At 35.0% G+C, this 25,846-nt stretch overlaps 1 protein-coding gene across 5 annotated transcripts; it reads left to right on the top strand.

Annotated features, from left to right (window-relative positions):
* The first annotated feature begins 396 nt into the window (after nt 1-396).
* LOC124173137 (zinc finger protein OZF-like) lies at nt 397-25,846 on the top strand. Of its 5 annotated transcripts, XM_046552647.1 has the most exons (4): nt 974-1,901; nt 5,575-5,712; nt 15,407-15,443; nt 22,589-25,846. In XM_046552647.1, the coding sequence occupies exon 4, from the start codon at nt 22,778-22,780 to the stop codon at nt 24,275-24,277; it is 1,500 nt and encodes a 499-aa protein (XP_046408603.1). In that variant the 5' UTR covers nt 974-1,901; nt 5,575-5,712; nt 15,407-15,443; nt 22,589-22,777; the 3' UTR covers nt 24,278-25,846. The 5 variants fall into 5 exon arrangements, with proteins under 5 accessions (XP_046408604.1, XP_046408603.1, XP_046408601.1 ...); XM_046552645.1 differs by lacking the exon at nt 15,407-15,443; XM_046552649.1 differs by lacking the exon at nt 15,407-15,443 and having other exon boundaries at nt 22,589-22,761.

The following is a 25,846-nucleotide window of genomic DNA, read 5'->3' as shown; positions in this document are numbered from 1 at the left end:
TGCAAATAACTGAGTGCTGTGTGGATGGTTTGTTTGAGGAGTGAACTGGTTTTACAGATAGAATGAGTTATTGCTGTGAAAACATGAGTATTATCACTGGGAATTTATCTGAGTCTTCAGAAAGGAATGCTGAGGGTACTCCGTGCAGACTTTGCATGAAGAAAAATGATTATTGTTTCAACATATTCTTTTCAATTGCAGGAAGCCAGATAACTGGAAAGGATGCCTAAGGCGATTTTGTTGACTTACAAGTAAGTGAGGGTTAAGATTTCACTGATTTCCGTAGTTATTGTTTTATTCCGTTTTATGGGCATGTTTTCCACAGAAAGTCTGATCTCTTGCATATGTTTCATTCCTTTCGTAGGTTGCTGTTGGAGATGACCTGCCTGCCAGCCCACTGTGCTTGAAAAGGCTCATCGAATTCAATGATTTCATAAATATTTGTCAGAAATCGGTCGGAATACTTAGAAACTTTTCGTGTAGAGAGTACCTCAGGGTGAGTGCATCTTATTTTTTTTCATTGGAAGCCTCGTATAACTTTCAAATAATGTGAACTCATTCACGTAACCAGATATTAACTTGTTCGTGTTAACTTAACGTTTAGCCCGGCCTTAATAGTTTAAAGTTCATATAGACTGGAATGAAATTTTTAATAAATGTTTTTTTTTTTTTACTTGTGGTTTCAACAGATTATAGCAATAACTTGAAAATGTAATTAATTGTGTATACGATAACGAAGTATACGACGGGCAATGTATTTGTTTGCACGGCACATTAACACGTACGGGTTAATGTTTAAATGTATGAACACGAGAATGAACGCCAAAATACACCGTGTAACCACCCAACTTGTGCGAATGCATGCACAGAAAAGAGAACTTGTTCTACTTTGGTTCATGCATTCGTAAATTTACCGTTCTGGTCCACAAAAATCATTCATGAAAACGTGCATTAACTCATACCTGTTAATGCATCGTGTAAACAGGCCTAAATGCTTAGTGACTTCATCAATTTATTACATGAAAAAATAACTGAAAAGCACTTCTTATTAAAGAACAAAACTTAATGTAGCATTAAATTTGTTAGTTAACAATATTGAATGTTATGACAGGACCTCGCCAATGATCGACGGAGCTGTGAAAAAAGTCCAATTTCCCTCATAGTGTTTCCGAATCCTGACGAGGCATTAATTAACTCGCAGTTGGTACCTGAATGGTGACGACCGAAGTCGCTTTTTATTTTGGTATAACTAAGTGTTTACAATTCATTCAGTCATAAAAGTGATACATTTGAATTTACCAATGACCAACTCATAACACACATAAATGAACGTGAAGAATTTTGAGGAATATGTTCTCGATGTATTTTTTTGCCTCTTACCTACTCTTTGATTTTAGAACAGAATAATTCAGCTGCAAAAAATATCGGCAATACACGAATTTTGGGCAAATGACGATCGGAGCGCACAAAGACAATCGTCCTTATGTAGGGTTCTAGTCAATAAGCTTGAAATTCTTTTAAAATATTTGCTGTTTATCCTGCTGCTATGTGATTTCTTTTTGAGGTCCTATTTAAATGTGAGCTTATTACACCCTTTTCTTTGATAAGTCTAATGTTTTTGCATTGGTGTACTTCATGGAAATGATATTAATGTATTAGGAATTTTGAAATCACTGAGTGATACGTGGATGATTTGTTGGAGTGAACTGATTTAGAGAATGAATGAGTTATTGCAGTGGAAGCACGAGTATGATTTCTCGGAGTCTTCAGGAAATCATTCCGAGAGTACCCCATGCAGACTCTGCATGAAGAAATATGATTATTATTACCACATATTTACCTCAATTGTTTCAAGCGAGATAACTGTCGAGGATGCCTTATATGATTTAGTCGAATTAAAAGTAAGTGACGGGTTACATTTTATTGATTTCCTAAGTTCTTTTTTTATTTCGTTCTATGAACTTATTTTCCACGATAGGTCCGAAGTCTATTGCATATGTTTTAACCCTTAGAGGACCAAGGGAGGGCTAAAAAATGTCCACCTTTTTATTTTTTCAATATTTTAGGTACTCATTCACCCAATACAGATTTATAACTTCTTTATATTGTCAAATATAGGTTTAAAAAGATAAATATATCTTGATGTATATGGAAAATTTTGTTCATACAATGTTATGAGAGCGTAAATACGCGGTGGACACAAAATAACCCTCCCTTGGTCCAACCTGTGACATATTTTTCGACCGAATGGAATCGTGTAATGGGATAAATATTTTTGTTTGGGATTATAATTTATAACTTAATTAGTTTAAATTAAGTATTAACGTTTATTTTAATTCAACTATAGGCTCCATATTGAATTTATTTATTTTAACTATAGGATGTTATTACTTTGATTTTATTTAAAAAATTTCTACTTTACATAGTTTCAATTATTATTCTTTTCTTAGAAATCAGAATTCGTAAAAATAGTTTTCAATGTATTTATCTTACATATTGATTAATTTTCTTTAAAAATTTTGAACTGCATGTATAAATAATTACTCTCTGTTTCTATTCACTTTGCTTACTCTTATAGGCTCTGCTTGGCAGAATTATAAAATGATACATTATATCGAAAAAAAGCTTCTGAATACCCTTCTGAAATTTTGAATATTGAAGTCATTCCCTCTATAATACTTTCGCAAAAACCTTTTCACTTTAATTATTTTATTCATTCATGAACAGGAAAGGGCGCAAAGAGCTTTATCCAGCCATTCATGAAGCATCTTTCACAAAATGAATTTTTGCATACCCCGGAAACACTTTGGTTACCTATCTAATCAGACTAGCAAGAATTCGTAGTATTTTACCTTCATGTCAAACAGTAATGCCATTGATGAAAAAATATGAGTGCAACAAGAACTAGCCCACTTTCTTACCGTGATATTAGTGTTTTTAAATTTATGACACACCGGCTAATTTACTCAATACCTTCACCCTCACCCTCAGCTGCTGTGTGATTTGAACTCTTGCCATTCAAGATGCAATCTGTATACAATATAATTCAATTTATACAATCAGGATACAATCTCAAAATTACCTATCATACGGTGAGCATTTACGATGCATGGCATGCTGTCTGCAAAGCTCTTGTGAAATTTTGGTCCTCATGTTGACATCTAGAGCTACTATGCGGTGGCTTTTGAGTGAAAAAATTACTTTGAAAAGTTTTCCTATCTGCTTATCTTCTTGACTGAGAGTGACGTTAAATGAGAATTGGAAATTATAAGTGACAGAATAAATCAGTAATGAAGAATTGAGTGAAACTGTAGTCCATGCTAGTGAAGTCAGTTCAAATAATGAAAGAAATGCAGGTGAAGGAAGTGACTTTTGTAGCAAAAAAGGCAGCTAGGAAGATGTCGAGTACGTTGCAAAAATAGCAAGGAAAAACCTGAGTGATCCTCCTCGCGTGACTAGGCGAGCCATCCAAAATATATTGCAGAAAAAGCAATGTTTACTACCTGCTGGTAAGGGAAAGGATATGCGCAAGTCATTTGAAAAATTTTAACCCTGGAATTCTTGACATGATTTTACGGTATACAAATGAAGAAGCAGAACGAGCTCGAAGTCTAAAAATGATACGGTAGAACTAAAATCCTTCGTAGGAGTTTTGATATTGTTTGGTGCAAACAGTGATACCCATTTAGAATTGGTCGTTGCATAGATTTGGAAGGTCCTCCTATATTGCTGCGAAGAGTTGAAACTGATATCAGGAACTGTTGCCTTATTTGATGAAAAGTCTACTTCGGGAAAGACAAAGATGAAAATACAAAGTTGCGCTTATTTTTCGGTATTCCAAATGGTCAATGCGATATCACCCAAATATTACATTTGTGAACCCGATATGTTAGTTGATGAAATGTTATCATTGTTTAGGGGAACGTGTAGATTTATAGTAATCATGGAACAATAACCAGGGTAGTATGGGATACTCATAAGAATGTTCACCAACTGTTATGAGAGGTATGTGCTCAACATGGAAATTGTTGCCTGAGAAAATAATGAACCATCAACAAGCAGAGGTTCAAACGAAATAGTGAACGCCTGGTGGTCCCAATCAAGAATTCCGGGGGAAATGTGTCAATGGGTAGATACTATAATTCTGTGGAGCTAGCAGAAGAACTTTATGGATTGACTATGGTTGGAACTATGCAGAGTTACAGAAAACGTATTCCTGAACAATCGAAGGGAACAGCTAGTCAGAAGATTTTTTTCAAGTTTGTTTGAATTTACAGACCCGAGATCTGGGAGTCCACCCAAGACTCACCCACCCACCAGACTCTTATCATTCATCACCAATGAGGAGCCTAAGAAAAATATCGTTTCTCTATCCACACAGCATATAGAAATCTATTCATATCCAATATAAATGTCAGTAATTGTTTCAAAAATAAATGTCACGTAAATTTGCTATACTACTACACCAAAGGAGGGGTTGATGTTATTGATCAGATGCTATGCAAGTATTCCACCAAAAGACCTACAAGAAGTTGGCCAATCTGTCTTCTTTGCACTAATCGACATTGCTGCCCTAAATGGATTCTCTCTTTTTATACTCATTTTCCTCAGTAAAATATCAAAAAAATAAAAGGAGACATCATTTAGGCATATTCGTTGGGCCTTGAACTTGTGCGGCCACAATACAGTATTAGTTGTAAAAGACAATTGGTTTACAGAACCACATTTTATTGATGATGGAAGGGGCTGCAGATAGAAAAATACAGCCGTCATATGTTGCTGTCAAAGTAATTGGCACAGGAAGTTTCCACGAGTGCAGCAACGCACTCACATCAAAAAGAGAAAAACCAAACAAATTGTAAAAAAACTATGATTATAATGTACTATATGTAACAGTTATATTTGCGGTAAACATGGCATGAAAACTAACGTATACAATACAGGCAATAATGCTGCCTTATCAGAAGATTCGAGTTGATTATTCATAAGTGATTACTAATGTTAATAATTTTATAACTTTATCGGAATGATATAATTATTGATAAATAAATACTACGATCAATATAGAACATATGTTTTTAAATTAGGAGACGTATTATGATTTGTCATGTACTTTTAAATTAGGTAACTGAAAACGGAGTGGAAAATTTTAGGTTTATTTTAAATCATTATAAAATTGTTGTCCTGGAGCACGGTTGCTGAAAATTGGCTTAAATTTGAAACACTATGCCGTATTGTTATTTTAGATGCACAGTTATTGGTGATTTAGAAACTTAATTTCCAAATAAGAGCATGAAACCCGGAACCTCTTTGAAGAATTTTTATCATAATTTCGTTTATGATCAGTTTAAAAAGATTAGAAAATTTCAATATTTTTATTGCGACTTTATCACATTTAGCTGGATAAACAACTTTTAAAATTTTTTAACATTATAAAAACACAATTTTTGAAGATATATTCTGTTTCACGATTAGTTAAAACGAAAAAATATAAGTGGACATTTTTTGACCCTCCCTTGGTCCACGGTGTAACCGGAAAAAGGTTGGTCCTTTAAGGGTTAATTGATTCTTTAGGGTGCTGTGGGAGATGGCCTGCCTGGCTATTTATGTGCACTGTGCTTGGTAAAGCTCATCGAATTCAATGATTTCAGAAATATTTGTCATAAATCGGATGCAGAACTGAGAAATTTTTCGTGTATAAATTACTTAAGGGTGAGTACATCTTATTTTTCATTGGAATTCTAGTGTAACTTACAAATAATGTGAAATCATTCAAGTAAGTAGATATTAACTTGTTCGTGTTAGTTTACCATGTAGGCAAGCCTTAATAGTTTCGCGTTCATATCGACGAGATTGAAAACTTTAGTAAGATGTTTGTATTTGTGGGTTCAACAGATTAAGATAATAACGTGAAAAAGTAACTTAATCGTGTATTTGACGAAGCCTCAACGGGCAAGGTATTAAGATATATGTCTGCATCAAATTAATACATGCAAAATTTATTAAAAAGCATAGGATACAAAATTTATTATCAGGATCATATGTTTAGGACACAAAAGTTAATGGGGCATTAAATTAGTTCATTATCAATATTAAATGATATTAAAGGACCTCTCCAATGATCGACGGAATAGTGAAATAAGTCCAGTTTCCCATGTAGTGTTTCCGATTTTGGTTATTCAGTGGTGAGGACTGCAGATGTTTTATCTTTTCGTACAACTATGTGTTTAAAATATAATCCTAGCATAAAATTATTGGGTAAGTGGAATTCAACTATGACCTACGAATTAAGGATATCAATAGATGCAAATAATTTTTTGGTATGTGTTTTCGATATCTTTTTCTTACTTTAAACCCCTGTTTTGATTTAAATTTGTACTCTTGAAGTTAAGGTCATTTAAAGAATCATATTTGCGGACGTTTTCAAAGTTCATTTACCAGTTTAAAGTCGTATTAAATATTAAGAGATGAGAGAAATGCATAAGTATACAAGTACTAAAAGGTAAATTTGCTACTCAAAAAGTATCCAATAAAATATTTCAACAAAAAGATTAAAATTTCTAAAGCATATTAAGAAAAATTATTTAACACACCATGGCTATTTAGTGTACTTGTCCGTTGTTATGTTAAAATATAATATATTTGTTTTTTTGTATTTGTATGATATTTGAGTGATTTGATAACAATATTATTCGCTAAAATTATCTATGTCAGTGGTTTATAAATTTTTTTGTGCTTGATTACAAAAACCTTTATTCGAATTATTTTATGGTAAATAATATTTTTTACATAATAGGGTAGTTTCCTTCATCAAAGAAAACGAAAGGCATTCATTAAGGGTCAAATTTTATCCTCAATTGAAAAAGGCCAGATTGGTACCCAGACGATTCCATTCCAAGTGACATCACAGGGACCAAGTTTCTACACGAGAGAATAGGAGTTATACATCGTCTGAAGTTACCAATGCATGCATGAGGCACAGAGGTCAGGGAAACATGTCTTAATAATCACCTATTAAAACTGGCTAAGGTTGGAAAGTTTTCTTCGTTTGATAAGGTATTAATAAATCTTTTTTAAGCCAAGCACTACCAGCCAGCAAGGTACTCAGCTACCCGCTAGCATCCTGCGTCCTATCAGCACTCAGAGCCTCGATCAAGGTCACGTCACAAGGCGAGAGAGGGAACCAGAAATGCGTCGCACGACTTTTTCCCATCATTCCTACTTATGCGTCGTGTTTTCGCGCGCTTGAAATTTTTCACTTTTCATTTAATCGTGAAAAATAGATATCATCATTAAAAAATCTAAAAGCGTGAAATACGTACTCCAGGAGAAATAATCTTTCGATTTAGGCAATAAAAAAATAATAGGAAACCACCCTATTAAGGTGTGGTAAGTGCTCAGGTTGCAAATGCATGCATGAGGCACAGAGCTCAGGGAAACATGTCTTAACAATCACCCATTAAAACTGGCTTAGGTAGCCTGTTGACTGACCCTAGATAGCATACATCAACTTTAAACTACTTTAGGAAATTTTTCTAGGCTTGTTAAAATTCTCAGATCCATTGTAAAATATATGTATTAATAACCGAAAAAGAGTTTTGGATTTACATTCCTCTCTCTGTAAAGTGGTAATTTTATAATTTATTTCTTAAAGCCTTCTTAACCCATTACCGGCCGAGTAAAGAAATACTTGAAAATATATAATTTTTTCTCTTCATTTGACCTAATAACATGCTAAATAAGGTAAATTGAAAATATGGGCCTTCAAAAAAATTTGCTTATGGTAAAACAAAAATGTTGCGTTTTCGCAACGTTGGCCGAATCCGATATCTGAATGAAGTTATGCAACCCGCATTACAATACATTGTCGTCTCGTAGGAATATGCTGTTTTTACTGTCGGATATAATCCTATACCTTTTTATTCCACGTATATGACAAATAACGTCATATTGGGTAAATAAAATCCTTAGATATTATGTTTCCAATGCGATGTTGTTGTTATTTGACCTAAATCCACTATAAAATAGACATGCTTTACGGTTTGAAAGAAAGAAGTCAAAGCGAAATTTTTTTTAGAAGAGCATGTATTTCACATTTTTTCATTGATTTTAATTTTATCATTGCAGATTGAATTACAAAAATTAATGGCCAGTTATGAAATACTCAAGCATTTTGGGTGCAATAGAACATAAAATTTTGTACGTTCATGCATGGTTTGGCTTTTACACTGTTTCGGCAACTACTGCATTTTTTTAAACTCAATGGCCAAATTCGTCTTTTCATGCTTCAGCAATCCGCGATGAATTAAATGGCCTAACTTTTCTATGTTTATGGACGCGAATTATATAGGGTTACGTCATGTACTGACTGATTCACTTCACTTTTTAGATGCGTCCCTGCTAGATACGATTTGAAGTCTACCAGTGAAATTTACTTCCGTTGCATAACCTGTACAATCTCCGGGCGTTAGTGCAAACGCTTTCCAGTAAGTTGATAAGCTAGGACCTCTTTCCCCTGAATTCTTGTGCGATAATTTGCATTATCAAGTAGGTCCACACCTCCCATGTATTTACTATACTCCCCAATAACACGAAGAGTATTTTTTTTATTAACATAGAATAGTATGTGAAATAGTATTTTCTTTTTTCTGCTTAAACTTTTCCCTGTGCCCAATGGAAGCGAAAAACTTGTACTACTGTCTACAGGGACAATCTAGTTATCATTCCATCGAACAATACTAAAACCTTCGGCTTTATCAAATGTTTGTTTTCATGTTCCTCTCGGTTTCACGTCGATAGTTTTATTATATTCTATCAGGCACTCCTCCGTTATGTTTTCATGGATGGCTCCAGTGACAAATAATCCCTTTTCTTCCAAAACCATAAATATTCTTCAAGATGAAAAGAAGTTATCGAAAAACATATGATGATTCGAGTGATCAGGGATAACCTTGAGAAATTCCAGAATAACACTTGCTTCCAAGCCTAAATTTCGATGGAAGTAATTTTCTATCGTCTGGTTGTACCCTAAAACCGTCTGAATAACATAAGCACCAAAGTTAAAAGCAAAATCTAAAAGGCTCGTTTTATAAGAAGATTTATGCACTGTAGTGACCAAAGTGAGGTACCATTTGCTCATTATTTCAAAATTTATACGCAAATATTCCTAATTTTAATAATTCTTAATTCAAGTCGTCAAATTGCGGTCATGATTTACAAATCTGTCATTTTTGTCCAGACAGGAATTGTCTGATAAGTGTAGATTATTTTTTATTAATCTAAATATGTTTTGGTTCAATCAGTTTCGAACCAAATCCACGCCTTATCGTCTTCTTTCACCCAATATCTTGTTGTGGAAGTCGGTGATATCGCTGAATCGTGAAGTAAGGAAGGACTGATTCGGATTGAATGTACAAAGTTTTGTGTTCCATTGCACCCGAAATGCTTTCATGTAATTCATAAATAGTCATTATTTGTTGTGATTCAATCTGTTGTGATAAAAATGTCAATTAAAAACTGGAAAATACGTTATCTTATGTAAAAATATTCACTTCGACTCATTTCTTTCAAGCCGTAATGCATCTCTAATTTATATTGGATTTAGGTAAAATAATGCGGCATCTCATTGAAAATATAATATCCAAGAATTTTAACTATCAAATACGACGATATCTGTCAAATACGAGGCATAAAAAGGCGTAGGATTATATCTGACAGTAAAAACGGCATAATCCTACGGGACGGAAATGTGTGGTAATGCGGGTTGCATAACTGCCTGTAGATACCGGATTCGGCCAACGTTGCGAAAACGCAACATTATTTTCCGGACCTAATTTTCGCTTAATGTTGACTCCCTGACGAAATATAAGCTTTTATATCTATTAATTGAAAGTTCTACGTCCACATGGACGAATAAAAAACTTAATAAAGGGAATAGCCACTTTTAGGAAAAATTATTTATCTTGCTTAACAGGAGACTCGAAAATTGACACATTTTGAGTATTTTTATAAATATCGTAATACTTATAAAATGTCTTTATAATCTTACTAAAAATCAGTTTAAACTTATTTTTATCGAAAAAAGTGAATTCTACATGAATAAAATTCAATCGAAACATTTTTTTTGCATTTCACAATAATGTTGCGTTTTCGCAACGTTGCCCGTAAATGGGTTAAGGGATCACACTTTCCCGGTGCTTGGGGTAAGTGAGTTCCATGGCCGATGTGCAATATATTTCCACATTACATGGCACATGGGCTAAGTGCGATTTGCCCAGATATTCAGCTTTACATTGCTTTTGAAGGTACCAACTTATGTTTAACCATTCTTGAAAAATTCAATTACCACTGCCAATACCTTATCCAAGGTATTGGAGTTTTTGTCTATTATTTGAAAGATTGCTTATTGTAATAATCAAACCAACCATAATTACATTATATTTTTATCTACAAATAACTTATAGTGCATTTACTATAAACAATATATCTACAATTTGAATAAATCAGAACAACAATAAATCAATTATATTCATATCAGGATTGATTTCAATAGCAGGAATTCCTCTAATTGTGGTAATTAATGTATATTAAGATCTTATCTTAAATAAACAAGTAGCCTTCAAAGCCTCAATTAAAAGTAATAATCTTTTGGGTCTTAGTTTATATAAACAACTTTAGAATTGTAGTCTAATATCATTTTTTTTTACTATAAACCCAATGACTTCCAATAACTTCCCCAAGGTATTGGAAGTGACTTTTTTGCATCTTCTGGTTAATTAGATGTTACACGAAGGAATTTTAGTGAAATTGGTTTTACTAATGATGGTGGCATTATTCGAATTGCATACATTAATTTACATGTGTGTTACAAATAGCTTATGTGTAGAAGCTGAATAATTTATGATAAAAATAGCATAAAGTTTTTATATGACAAGATATCTTTATATAAATTAGATTGAAAGGAACAACTCAAACTATTTCTACAAACTATTGAGCATTGAATATTGATTTGTTCATTTTAAGTTGGGTTTTAACCCGAGAAAGATAGGCAAATGGTTAACTTATCCTCAACAACCAACCAAAGGCTTAGGTAATATGGTTATGTCTTCCCTAGTTATTTCGCTTGAACCCTCATTCTGTGGATAGGCAAGTTTGGAAGATATCTATGCATAAATTAGGATAAAAAAGGAAAGAAATTCCTGGATACGGCCTTGCTTGTGCCCCCCCAGAAAGAAATCCTTATCCAGTAAATTCATCCTATGGTGCACAGAATTTGAATTATAATGTCTGAAATAATGCATCTCTCACTTACCATGGCACTTTTTGGGACGATATCTGCAGTGTTCAGTGGGAATGTCTGTTACAGTTATGAATATTAGGTTGAAAGAATTATTTGTGGGCGACATTGATTTCGTTTTTAAGAAGAAAAGGATTTCATGAGGCTCTCAACCGGTTGCGGGTTCATTAATGTCTTTTCTCCCACGTGTTGCCATCCTTATAGACAATAGAGGCCTAACACCTAGTACCATGAGCTTTGGTAAAATTGTTCTAGGAATATGCATTGTGATCTGCACTGTCAGCCAGCAATGGTTTAATTTGCAGCAGTCCAAGGGAATTTCTTCTCATTAAAATTCATTGTATTTCATTTGTAATGGGAACTAAAACTCAATGATGCAAATGTTTTGTGTGCATGTCCTGATTTGCTTATAGGAAGGAAAAAAATAGCATTAGGTTAATTAAATGTTAAAAGTTGCATTAAGCTCCACTGTAGAATACAATTTCATGTTAGATTTGTTGAAATTCTGTCCATCAACTACTGAAAATTTGTGCACAGGTAATTTGGAGTTTATTCTGTTACAAATATCATGAGTGAATGGAACTCTCTGCAGTCATTTCCATGCTGCAGACATTTCTCTGAACCGTTTACAATGCTCCTCAAATGACAACATCAGTCAAGCTTGTATGCAATGGAATTGGGCCCCTTTTATGTTGTCTCTTTGCTAATAGTACTGAAAATACTCTTATCTATCATCCATATCTCATTCTCAATCTCAGAGAGGAGGACCGTTATAAGATAATAGTAGAACAGGGGAAGCTGGCAACCACTTCCGTTGAAACATGTGCCAATCATATGCATCAAGAGAGTTAAGAATAGTTATTCCCCAGCAAGCTCCAGAAGGAAAATTGAATACCTCCTGTTATAAATAAAGTATGAGTATAAAACTCTATTTAGTAGTTAAGTATAGTTATATAATCATTTTTAATACAAATGTTTTGATTCATTGCCTAATATCATTATTTGATGGCTTGAAGAAGTGTATAAAATGTAAAAACTGTGAATTGCATGGCAAATGGTGTATCATTACTTAAGATTGGTTAGGTCCCCTATTGGCAGAACATTAAACACTTGGCAAATTTGAATGAAGGCATGAAGTTTCTTTATGCTCTGGGTTTTTCAAAAACAAATGCATCCATCCATTTCTGCTCAGAAAATAAAAAAAAAGTTTGATAGTAGTACAGTAAAAATTAGGTAATGGATAAAAATTAGACACATTTTTTCTAGATTATTTATAAAGACATGATAAATAATAAATAAAATGGATATAAGGGCTTACTGGAAAAAGGGTGGTTTCCTATTGTTTTTTTATTGCCTAAATCGAAAGATTATTACTCCTGGAGAACTTATTTCACGCTTTAAGATTTTTAAATGACGATATCTATTTTTTGCGATTAAATGAAAAGTGAAAAATTTCAAGCGCGCGAAAACACAACGCGTAAGTAGGAATGAAGGGTAAAAGTCCGTGCGACGCATTTCTGGTACCCCCTTCCGCCATGTGAGGTGACCTTGATCGAGGCTCTGAGCGCTGATAGGATGCAGGATGCTAGCGGGTAGCTGAGTACCTTGCTGGCTGGTAGCGCTTGGCTTAAAAAAAGTTTATAAATACCTTATCAAACGAAGAAAACTTTCCAACCTTAGCCAGTTTTAATAGGTGATTATTAAGACATGTTTCCCTGAGCTCTGTGTCTCATGCATGCATTGGTAACTTCAGACGATGTAAAACTCCTATCCTCTCGTGTAGAAACTAGGTCCCTATGACGTCACCTGGAATGGAATCGCCTGGGTACCAATCTGGCCTTTTTCAATTGAGGATAAAATTTGACCCTTGCCATTCGTCTAAACCGGTATTTGAAAAACCAAATAATTTGTGTATTATGAATATACTAATGGTGGGTAACGAATCGCGATCAATGCCTTTCGTTTTCTTTGATGAAGGAAACTACCCTATTTGAAAATGATTATGGAAGGGGAATTTTTATAGGTAAGGAGAGAGAACTCCATAGAGTACAACCAGAGATAAGTAAAGGTTCGGAAAGGAATTGCGTATAAACAATTGTCACTGATCAGCATTGACACAGATTTCAAATTCCCATAGGTAAACTGCATTCACTGCGATGATGTATGGAAATACTTTGCAATGCTCAACGAAAAGATTAAAAAAGCAAACAACTCGTAAATAAACTTAAAAATAAGTTACATTGCAACAGCTTAAACACAATATACAGAACAATTCTCATGCTCATTGACACGTAAACACCACTTTATTATATGAGACATATGGAAAAACTAGTGTACTTATTAAGAAGGATTCGTAGTTGCGGTTTTTACCACTACAGACACATTTACAAGAGGCTGAATATCCTCCTTTAAATATTAGCCTCTTTCCCATACAATACATGAAAATTTCACCAAGTGATATGAAGTTTGTGTCAAAGTGGAATTTATGTGCATATCTGCAGCTTCAGTGACAAACATAATTCACAAATTTCTTTAGTATGCAGAAAGGGTTTTCTAAATAGGCATTTCGGAGTTCATGCAAATAAACTCAATATTATATCAGTTTACCTTCAGAATGCAATAATTCATCACTTTTCGATGGTATACATGGTTCGCTAGCGGGAAGAATTGCAGCTACAAACCTGGAATCTAAACCAGTCTTTGCTTAGCTTGTCCGATATAAAATAGGGATACGTATACCATAAAAAGGGGATATAAAAAGCACACTTTTAAATATCACCTAAAAATCACATTACAACAGATAGACATAAAATACATAAATGCTCATTGACACCCTAGCTGATAACAGCCCAATCAAGCAAAGATTAGTTTAGACTCAGGGCTTTAAGTGTGTATCTTACCATGAGAAGACTAAATATACAATGGGCCTTTCGTCGAAAAATGAAGAATTCTTCCATTTGCATTAATTTAAACTGATATATTATTGAGGTTTATTGCATGAGTCTTGACATGGCTATTTTGAAAAAAAAAAATTTTGAACTCTAAAATAAAGAAATTCTGGAATCGTTTTGCCAACAAAAGGGAGTTAAGCAATATATGGGAGCTGAAATTGGGCTTAAATTCCTTTCTGGTCTTATATATACATAATCGTAACAAAAAATTTGATAATCTGCTGTAAATCAAAGGAATATTCGTGAATTTCAAACGAAGTGACCATTTGATGCAAGTAGTCTTCAAACTTTGGCCTTGGTATGCTCTCAGCGGAAGAAAAAGCAACTATAAAACCGCGATTCTAAACCAACCTTGTATACATGGTCTTACGTTAACATGGTTATTTCACGGATGATGTGACCGTGTCAAATGACCATGGAAATCGTAAATACTCTACACTTACATAGTAATGTAAACTCTATGGTGAAAATTGTTGATTATATTCTATATTCATGCTGTTGCATCGTGATATATATTTGAGGTGATTTATTAATAGCTGACTTTTATGGACCATGCCTTGAGTATTCCTCAGTGTTTTCACTTATCATCCAAATGAAAGTAGTTTCCTTCTGGGATTTTGTGATCATAGTGTCACTCAAATGAATAGTTCGTATTGCTTTCAGGTAGCTAAGCAGCTAAGGCCTTGTAATTCATGAAACGAGTAATTGTTGAAATAACCGCAGATTCAATAATAAGATTGGTAATAACAGATGTTAGCACCCAGGCTATCTTTAGTTTGTTTTGAGGCTGAAATGTATATCCATTCTGAAATGACCGCTGCGCGAAGTCTAATATCGATGTGTTGATGCGTTTTGAAATCGACTTTTGAGTCGATAACGTCGAGTCGAGTGTCCGATCGATTAGTTCGTGAGAGGGAGCATGTCGGGAAATTGTGTTTATGACGGAAATTAATAAACTCCCTATTTTGTTTGCTTTGAGAGGTGGTACTCTCATTATTAAGCATTTCTTTTGGATTTATTTTGATTCCGGGAATCTTTTTAGTCGAGGTTAGTAGTTCTTTGTTTGTAAAGATGGTAGTGGTTAAGCTATATAAGTACCTACTTGAATGTGTTGTTGTTGACCTTAAACTAAAACGTTATCTGCTTATTTGCAAAATAGGTTTTAAGTTGCTGCTGGATCCTTTGTTTCCTGTCAAGTAAGTTGAGAAAATTATTGGATATTTTTTTACTGTGAGGCCCTCGCTCTGAATTCATATTCGTGTATAATATCCATATTTTTGGATTTAAAGATTATTTTCGTGGTGTGATTAGCTATTCTATATAGCCTATATGTATGGGTATGATGTGAAGCGACGGTTCGATTAATTAATGAAAGGGAGTTTGAAGTAGCTTCGTGTATTGTGGAAAAGAGCAAAATCTGTTTTTTGTGTGCGTTATGGAAGATAGCGTTCTCATCATTAGACATTCCCGTTTGTGCAGGACTTCCTTCAAGTCGATTTATGTAGTTTTCGTGGGTAAACATGTTAACGTAATTATATACATGTTAACGTAATTATATGCATGTGTTAATTTTGCCTTTAAACAAGAGGACTCAATATATCCGACTTATTAGCAAAATAGATATTTAGGTGGTGCCGAATCCATCTTTTTTTGTTTTTATATGGAGATATTAGTATATAATCTTCTGTTTTCATGCCGGCGTCACTGACTTCTTATTCGTGTATCATATCCAAGAACCCTATAAGTAGGCTTCTTGATCATATCCATATTTATGGTGGAGAATACTGCGTGACTTTCTAGTGTGTTTTGTTGTTTATGGTTCTCATTAAAAATGCATAATTACATATCACCACCTCATAGTAAAATCCTGCAAGTGGTCTCTCATTAATCAGGATTACTCTCTTGGTGTGATAGCAAGTATTCCGTCTTCTAGGTGATGTATAATGCTTTTCGGAGTTGTTTGGCCCTGTCATAATGATATTATGTGTTCTAAATGTTCGCAGGTATATGTACTACATGATGTTATGATACTGTTTTGTCTTATCAACTTTTGTGTCCTTAAATACCATTATTGGTAGGAATACCGTGTGTATTAAAATCCTCTCGCGGCATTTTAAGTATCACATTCTTCTCTGTCAACGTCGCAGAAATATTTAAACCCTCGCAATTTAAGCCTTAAAAGCTTACTATATTTTTGTAAATTGGCTGTGTATGATCTTTGGGAAAAGTAGCGAAAATATGAAATTCTAAACCGGAAACCTCTAATTTCAGCAAATATAATTGATTAGAGGTGTATTTCTCTATGAGAAGTTTCAAATCTGATTCTTTTTTTATAACATAGAGGTTTGTAAGTACGAAGGATCTGTTTTGGGATGCGACATCCTAGAATATAAAATATAATTCGAGTTTGTTTTGAAACTTGATATCTGTTTCTCCGAAAATTTGGCTTTAACCTCGACAGTTTTATTAGTGACATGTTTTAGGACGACTTAGTACTTAAGTCTGGGTATCATTCATGGAGATATAAGCTTCATATATTCGGTTTAATGTATCAAGATGCTTTATCTGGAGAACATGGGGGTTCCGTAGCGTATCCCGTTTAAAAGTATCTGCTGACTTGGTATCAAATAACAAGCAAACAGAGATGACGTAATTGGTGAGGGTTTAAGTTCGTTTATTAAATACAATTTATGGCTGACTTGATTTTACGTTTCATGGATTAGGATGCCTGTTTATTTGTGGCAAATTATTAGGGAGTATCTTTTCAATTGTCATCATGGAGTGCCTATTTCCAATTGTTTATATTCCTTTTTTAATGTTGAGTTTTCTGGTATCACCATGGCATTTGCTTTTAAGCTGCCCATTGTTATTTTGTCCTGGTGACTTTACTTTTTCGAGTGGTGGTAGATGCTCTTTCTAATTCCCATCATAAAGTATCTATTCCCATTTGTTCACTATGCAGTATTAGTGTTGAGTATTGGGTATTCTAATGACATTTGCTTTTGGACTGCCTCATGATTGTGTTCTAGTGAACATGCTTTCGGACTGCTGATAGACGTTCCTTTTATTGCCATCATAGAGATACTATTTTCGTTTGATCTTAATATTTATCTTAGTGCTGATTTTTGGGGGATGCTCATGGCATTGCTTTAAACCTGCATGATCATTTTGTAAAATTGAACGTGCCTTATTAGTATTAATGGATACCCATTTTAAATGTCATCATAATATCAATGTTGTATACGTTTTTATTGCTCTATTTAGTACAAAGCGTATGAGGTATCCAATTACAATGGCTTCATAAACGAATTTTACAAAGGAGGATCTCCTAAATTAAACAAGTTTTCACCCACCATGCATTTAAACGGGTATACAAGTCTCCACTCACGTCGGTGACGAACGAATTCATACTAGTGACATGGGGAAATAAGGCGTAATGAGGGGTGAAAACCGAAATATGCATTGAGGATGATGTTATTTATCAAATTCATATGTCTTCAATACTGTTCCTTGCATTTGCTATTTCCATTGAGCAAAATATTGGAAAAAATCGGATTGCTATCCAATCATCACAGCGGACATTTTTGAAAGTCGATTAAAATGTGACGGAGTGGCAATAGAATGGAATTCTATGGGATGTAATTGGGCACCCACAGTGCATTCCTCTTTGCTTTTTAGCTGCTATAATATTTTGTATAATAGAACGTGCCTTTTTAGTGCTCATAGGGGCTCTTTTCCACTGTCATTCTGAAGTGCCCTCTTTTCAATTGTTCCTAAAAAGTTCTTTTAGTGCTGAGTTGCCAGGAATGCTCATGATATTTCCTTTGAAGAAGCCTGAATATTATGAATGGTGAATTGGCTTTCCAAGTTTTTAAGGATGCTCTTTTTAATTGCTCACTTGATGTACCTATTTCAAAATTTTCATATTGCTTCTTTTAATACTGAGGCTTGTGCGATGCTCGTGACATTTACCTTGAAGCTGCGTGATTACCTTGTGCTTCCGATGATTCGCTTTCCAAGTTTTTTAATGCTTCTTTTAGTGCTGATTTTTGGGTGATAATCATGGCAACTGCTTTAATTTGATTAATCATTTTTTTCTCTTGATTATGCTTCTTGAAAGCTGATAGACTCCCTTTTTAATTTCCTTTCTAGAGGTCTCTATTTGTTCATAATGCTTGGTTAAGTGTACATTATTTGGGGGGGAATCATGGCAAATGCTTTGCTTGGCGTGATCATTTTCTGCTGTAAACATGCTTTTTTATTGCTGATAGAGACTTATTATTTTCCATCCTTAACCCTTTAACTGCAATCGGACCGATGTACCGGCCCTGGCTGGTTGCGCAAAAAGTGCCAGGGGCCGATTAATCGGCCCGAATTATTTCACTTTATTGTCGTGATTAATGTAGACCACGGCTGTAATTAATGTAGAACCCTATAATCTAGCTATGGTTATAAGATGTGACTGTATCTTAAGAATTGTTAAAAAAAATATAGACGTGTTAAATAAAATTAAGACAATTCTCCTGCAAGAAATCAATAGCCTTAATCACTATATTCTACTGCGGGTTAGAGTCATTACTTTAAATCCTATGTGCAATTTTCAACTCTGGACAAAAATATTTGACATTTTCAAATTTGACCATGACCAAGCATTCACCTGCTTTGCACTTTATTGTCGCGTTATATTTCTCTGATTTTAATCTCAGACTTTGAAGCCTGCTTGGGATTATTTTATCAATAGCCTTAATCATTATATTCTACACTGGTATATAGTCAGTACATACCAGTGGCCAGAGATGGGCAGTATCGAAAATACTTGTATTTGAAATATGTATTTTCGATACCTTTGTAGTTTGTAATTTGTATCGGAAATACATTTCCTGAGAGTATTTTGTAGCGAAAATACACTAAAGAGTAGTTTGTATTTTTAAAATACATTCAAAATCAAAATACATGCAATGTTTTTTGTGCATAAGTAGAAAGAGCGTGCGACGAGATGGCAGGGATCCCGAATGAGTCTGTATTAGCCTGCCATCTATGGGACAATAAATTGCCCCTTAATTTACTTCTGTAACACCCGTAGGCCCTTGTATACTTGCAAAACGTAGTCGCGTGTGGAGTATTTTGCGAAACGAAGTTTTGCATTGAGTAATTTTTGGAGGGGACTTATAGAATCTGACGCTGTTCTCAAAGGTGCAGGAGACATTTTTCTCCATTTTATTTAAGACATTTCGCCATGGATAATGGTCAAATTGCCAGCTTCCTATAGACGCGTTGCAAGAATGTTTGAGCCTCTCATTCTAAAAATAGTTCATATTTTAATTTTTTATTAGGTAAGAACTTCGGTGAAGGCATGTATTTCGTATTTTAATAGAGTATTTTGAAATTACATTTGTATTTAGCATCGAAAATACAATTTTAGATGTAATTTGTATTTTGTATTTGAAATACAGATTTTTAAAGTAATTTGTATTTTGTATCTAAAATACATTAAACATGTATTTTGCCCATCTCTGCCAGTGGCACAGCGAGGGGTGTTTTGGGGGATAACACCCCCCCGAGCTCAGACAATTTTTGAAGTTTAATATATTTTATTTATTTGGATTAATATTACTTATATTATAGTACAAGGATTTATAAAATATCCCTCAGAGGCCTTAAAACTCACAATTTTTAACCATTTATCTTAATTATTCTGGCAGAGGGCCCTTGCACCTGCCGATAACCCTGTCAGGTATGCCATACACCCAGGCACCTCAGTAATAGTTGCGCCTGAAACCCCCCCTAGCCCTATTTCCTGGCTGTGCCCCTGGTACAAATTACAAATGGATGTCTATGTATCATGTTGAGAAACTTGTTAATGCAGTTTTCCACACTTAAAAATTCTTTTTCCACATGTATATACTCCTGTTCAGTTATAGTCAAGCCCTTAGATATAAATGAAAAAAGTTTGTTGTCTGTTACCTTAGTAACCACAGTGATATAAGGGGCGAGAGATCGTTTTGAATTGAATATTCTTGTATTGTAGATAAATATGAAATTAATAACAGATGAACTTGTAAAATGTGGCTGATTTTTCATTTGTTAGCCCTAACCCTAGGATTGTAGTCTCCATTTCTGAAAATGAGCGTTTGAATGCAAAAAACTCAAACAAATTAAAAATGGCATTTTTGGAAAATAAAAGAACTGAGACTAATTAATTTGATAATCCAAATGAATATGTCACGAATATTGAAGTGTTCGATATTCACTTACAACTTATGTATCTCAATGTTTTCACGGTGTTTTATAGAAGGAAGGTTTTAAACAAACAAAGTAATATAGTTACAGTTAATACATAAATATGGTTAAGAAACATGAATTGGGGAAAAAGCTGAATATTTTCTTGAATATGGTATAATATGAGAAGTCCTTAGTTTAAAAAAATAGTTGGTATTAATTTATTTTATGTACTTTAAAAATTGACTTACCAACTGAAAATAATTCATTTTGTATTATGTCAGCAAGTACTAAAATGATTAGAAGAAAATCTTATATAATAGTATTAGATTGCTCTTTCCAAGTTACTTTGCATAGAAAGTATAAATTGTTATAAATTGATTACAAAGGTAAACACTGAGGCTTACAGGGTAATTACTATTGATACATTATCAACAGAAAAAATATTCTGAAAATTTGGACCTGACAGGTCATCCATTGATACATTTCTGTGCATTACAATATCCTTTGATAGATATCATCATATTTTTACTCATTACCTTTTCCATATTATTATTACCCTGGAATTTACTCTAATCTCTGTCCACTTTAAAAAGCACCCTCATTGTTTAAGCATAATCAATGCTAACGGTGGCATATAGCAATTGTCCTCTGTCTCCTTTTTCCCAAGAGCAGCCATCACTGCTCTGGACTACTCCCAGCTTTCTTCTTTTACATTGCTTTGCTTAATTGCATCTTCAAATTTGAGATAAGGGGTGCGAATAAAATGCTTCTGCAACTTACCATCAGCAATTCCCAACGCAATTTTCAATTCCCAATTCAACCATCAAGCGATTACAATAGCATTATAATGATGCAGCCCTGTGTCTGGCTTTCGGGATTGGGTTTCTGTTCCCTTTTTCATCTATTTAACACAAGTTTTTCGTCTTTGTAAAATAATTAATTGCATAGCTACTGTTCCCATAGTTTTTTGCCTTTATCTCTGCCTTACTTCTTCAGTCTTATATCAGCACGCTTCCTGAATATCTGTACCTTCTAATTTCCTCTTTCTTTTCCCCATTGATAATATCAGTCACATTTCCATCGTCATTTACTGTCACAACATTAGTTTTCACTACATATACTTTCATTCCTTCCTTTAAACTGTTCCTCCTCATTTTTTGAAGCTTCCAATTGTCATTGGCGAGAATCTCCATGTCGACGAAAAACTTGATGATTATTTATTGCATCCTCCATACCCTTCTCATTTTTCACTCATCTTGGTTTTTCTGGCCATCTCCTCCATGCATGTGTTAAGCATTGTGAGTGAAAGGCAGCAGCCCTTGCTTACTGCCCGGCACAGATTCATACTTTAAACTTTCATAGCCACCGTCTGCTTTTGTACAATTCCCTAATCAGCCTACCATCCCTCCAGTCTACTTTCTTTATCTTATGAATACCCAATAGCTTATCCCATTTTTCCCTGTAAAATACGTTCTTCAGGTCCTTAAAGCCACAGCTAACATCTTTTCCTCTTCCCCAGTACATTTCTCCAATTTTCTTGGATGCTCAATAGTTTGTATGGTACCCCTACCTCTTTTGAAGCCAAACTGCTCGTCACCAACATTCTTTTCCGTTATTCGTTCAAGTCCTAGATTCAGAACTCTCAGCAATGCCTTAGTCATATATGAAATCAGATTGTTTGGGTGTTCCTCTTACTTTCTGGTGTTTCCTTTATTTGGAATCAGTATCATAATTGTCTTTACAGGTTCCCTTGGCACTGTACCTTTATTGTATATTTTGTTACACAATTTTACTACTTCTTCTTGACCTTCCTTCTATGCACATAAATAATTCAATAGGAAGCTCACCTATGACCATTATTCATGTACTTCATTTTGGTGCTATCAATTTTATTGAGTACTGGTTCCAAATTTCAGTTTTATTGAAGTTGAAAGACACAACACCTTCTTGTTAGATCGAATGAAAAATGAACATATAATAAAATGGGCGGCCAATGTTGATTCTTAGAGGCCGGTATATTGCTTTCTATCAAATGGCTTTAGTTATCAACTAAAGGGCTTTTATAAATTAGACCATTATAGCTTTCTTTTGTGATTAAAATATTAAAATTCTTTTCTAGGGCTTCCAGCTGGTGAAAGGAAGTTTAGAGAAACATCTAAGTGGTGACTATTCCTTCCTCAGCCTCACTGACTCATTTAATCTGCGAATGGAGCATCTCAAGCAGGGGAATGAAGGAATGTGATTAATGAAGACTTGGAAAAATGTGGAGCTGTTCTTGCTGATAAGTCAACATCTTTCTTAATTCTATATGATGGACAAGCAGGCATCCAAAATCAGTGGAGGCAGAGTCACAATGGGTGAGGTGAGGGGTGCAAGTGGTTGTGATGCACCAATAATCCGTAATGCCCTCAGGATGATCAGAATTAGTAGAAAGAGGAGTTGCGCAGAGGCAGGCATGGGGAACAAAGATGAGCTCAGTAATTGTGAGGCGAAAAATGCTGTAAAGGGACAAATGTCAAACAAAACTACGTATAATTGCTACCACTGCACAGGTGGATTCAGCACCAAAAGTGAGCTCATCAAACACCTTGAAACTCATTTCGTCGCCAGCAATTTAGTCGTGGATGATGAATCATCCATGGTGCTAGATATAAAAGGGACAGCCAGTGGAAAGCAAGGGCTGAGGCATGAAGGAAATGGGCCTCTAAAGGAAGTATCCAGAGGGACTCTGGAGAAAGGAAAGGATAGAAAAGGGGGAAGGTTTGCTGTAGGAGCTGACACGTGTGTAGAAAGTGATTCCTTAAATTCCTCCTCTTGCACTAGAGACATCAAAAAGGGAAAGTGTTCAAGCGCAAGAGGGAGGCCTTATTCCTGTAGTGTGTGCTATAAGTGTTTCACTAAATCTTCTACTCTCAAGAATCACATGCGTGTACACACAGGGGAGAAGAATTATTCCTGTAGTGTCTGCAATAGGTCTTTCTCTCAGAGGAGCAGCCTCAACAATCATATGGGTACACACACTGGGGATAAGCCTTATTCCTGTAGTGTGTGCAATAAGTCATTCTCTGTGAGTAGCAACCTCACCAGACACAAGCGTACACACACAGGAGAGAAACCTTATACATGCAGCATTTGCAATAAGCCTTTCAATCAGAGTGGCAACCTCAACAAGCATATCCGTACCCACACAGGAGAGAGGTCTTATTCATGTAAAATATGCTGTAAGTCATTCAGTACCAGTGATAGCCTTACCAAGCACATCCGTATTCACACTGGGGATAAGCCTTATTCCTGCACTGTATGCAAGAGGTCTTTCTCTCTGAGGAGCAACCTCAACAAGCATATGGCTACACACACTGGGGATAAGCCTTATTCCTGTACTGTCTGTAATAAGTCATTCTCTCTAAGGGGCAACCTCAGCACACACAAGCATACACACACAGGAGAGAAACCTTATACATGCAGCACCTGCAATAAGTCTTTCTCTTTGAGTTCTCACCTCAACACCCATATCCGTACCCACACAGGAGAGAGGTCTTATTCATGTAAAATATGCTGTAAATCATTCAGTCGCAGTGATTACCTTACCAAGCACATGCGTATACACACGGGGGATAAGCCTTATTCCTGTAGTGTATGCAATAAGTCATTCTCTGTGAGGAGCAATCTCAGCACACACATGCGTACCCACACAGGAGAGAGGTCTTATTCATGTGAAATATGCTGTAAATCATTCAGTCGCAGTGATTCCCTTACCGAGCATATGCATATACACCCAGGAGATAAACCTTATTCCTGCAGTGTCTGAAGGAAATCCTTCACTCAGGGAAGCACCTTGTACAACCATATGTTTACGCACACAGGAGAAAAAACTTTTTCATGTTGAATACACTGTAAATCATTCAGTCATAATTTTAACCTTACCAAGCACATGCGTATACCCACACACACACACATACACGGAATAAACACTATTTCTGCAGTGTCTGCAGGAAGTCCTTCACGTATACTAGTGCCCTTAAAAGCCATATGCACATGCACACAGGAGACTGACATTATTCATGTAACATTTCCTGCAAATCTTTCTATCACAGTAGCCAGCTAACCACACACAAACATACGCACACAGGAGACAAACCTTATGCATGTAGCATTTACTTGAAATCCTTCTCTCTTAGAATCCCCATGCACCGTACGTAAGCTCACACGCACAGGAGTTAGACCTTGTTCATGCAATGCCTGCAGCAAGGCTTTTGCTCACAAGTCCACCCTCGGCCATCACCCATACAGGAGGGAGACCCTATTCTTGCAGGGAATGTCGGAAAACTTCCTCTAGGAGGAGCGACTTCATGAGGCATTTCCGTCCACACATCTATGAGGCATTATTGTTCTAGTTGACGGTATGAAGGGCTTACTCAAATTGGTTACTGAAATGCACCTGCCATGCATACTCACTGGAATGATACATCATTAAGATTGCATTTGTTGACATTTTTCCTTGAGCAAAAAGTTCAGGAGACACGTAATTCATTATCGTTTACACAAGTAGTGTTTGATAATGATGAGCAAATACCCAATAGGGATGGTGAGACGTAGTAGTGAATGCATGGAGAAGTCATGGATTCTTGATTTGTATTTTGAAGGAGCTGGGTACCAAAAAATTGCAAGGTCACCCACTTAGCTCACTCTGCATTAAGACAAAATGCCACTAACTTTCACTCGAATTTGTCTGCTCAAGGTCTATTATCTTTTTTATGTTCCTCTCATTCCTTTGTATTTCTCACTGTGAATTAATAATGAAATCAATGATGTTTTCTGGGTTGAAATTGTACAAATTGTGCCAATAGCCTAAAAATATTGTTACACTTGTATCACGATTGTTCTCATTTTACCGTTTACTAATCTATATATAGGCGCATAATTCATTGTCGTTTACTCAAGTATTGTTAAAAATGATGAGGAAATACCCAGTTGGGAATGGTAATAATGATAATTTTTCATTGGTAAAATATTGTCTTTTTATATTGTAAAATATTGTCATACAACCGTCACAACTATTTCTTACTGAAAATTTTGCCTTTTGCAAATCCTAGTTATTTTAATGTAATCAATCCTTTGTTGGTCTACTATTTGATTTTTGTGGACTGTATCTTAAGAATACATTTCTCTTTATAGATAAACTAGATGGTAAAGTAGGGTGGACATGGGAAGTGTCTAACCTAAGGCATATGACTTAGGGGTCTGTGTTATGGTTGCTGCTACCATTTGCTTCCCAATATCCTTGTGATTGTTGTGTTTTAGGGTAACCTGTTTCTTACTGTAATTATGTACCTATGTGTGTTAAACAAATGACAATAAACTGCATCTGTATACAAAA

This window comes from Ischnura elegans, assembly GCF_921293095.1.
Source record: "Ischnura elegans chromosome 13 unlocalized genomic scaffold, ioIscEleg1.1 SUPER_13_unloc_4, whole genome shotgun sequence".
NCBI lineage: Eukaryota > Metazoa > Arthropoda > Insecta > Odonata > Coenagrionidae > Ischnura > Ischnura elegans.
The sequence above is the reverse complement of the archived record's forward strand: the minus strand, read 5'-3'. Positions and strand labels throughout refer to the sequence as shown.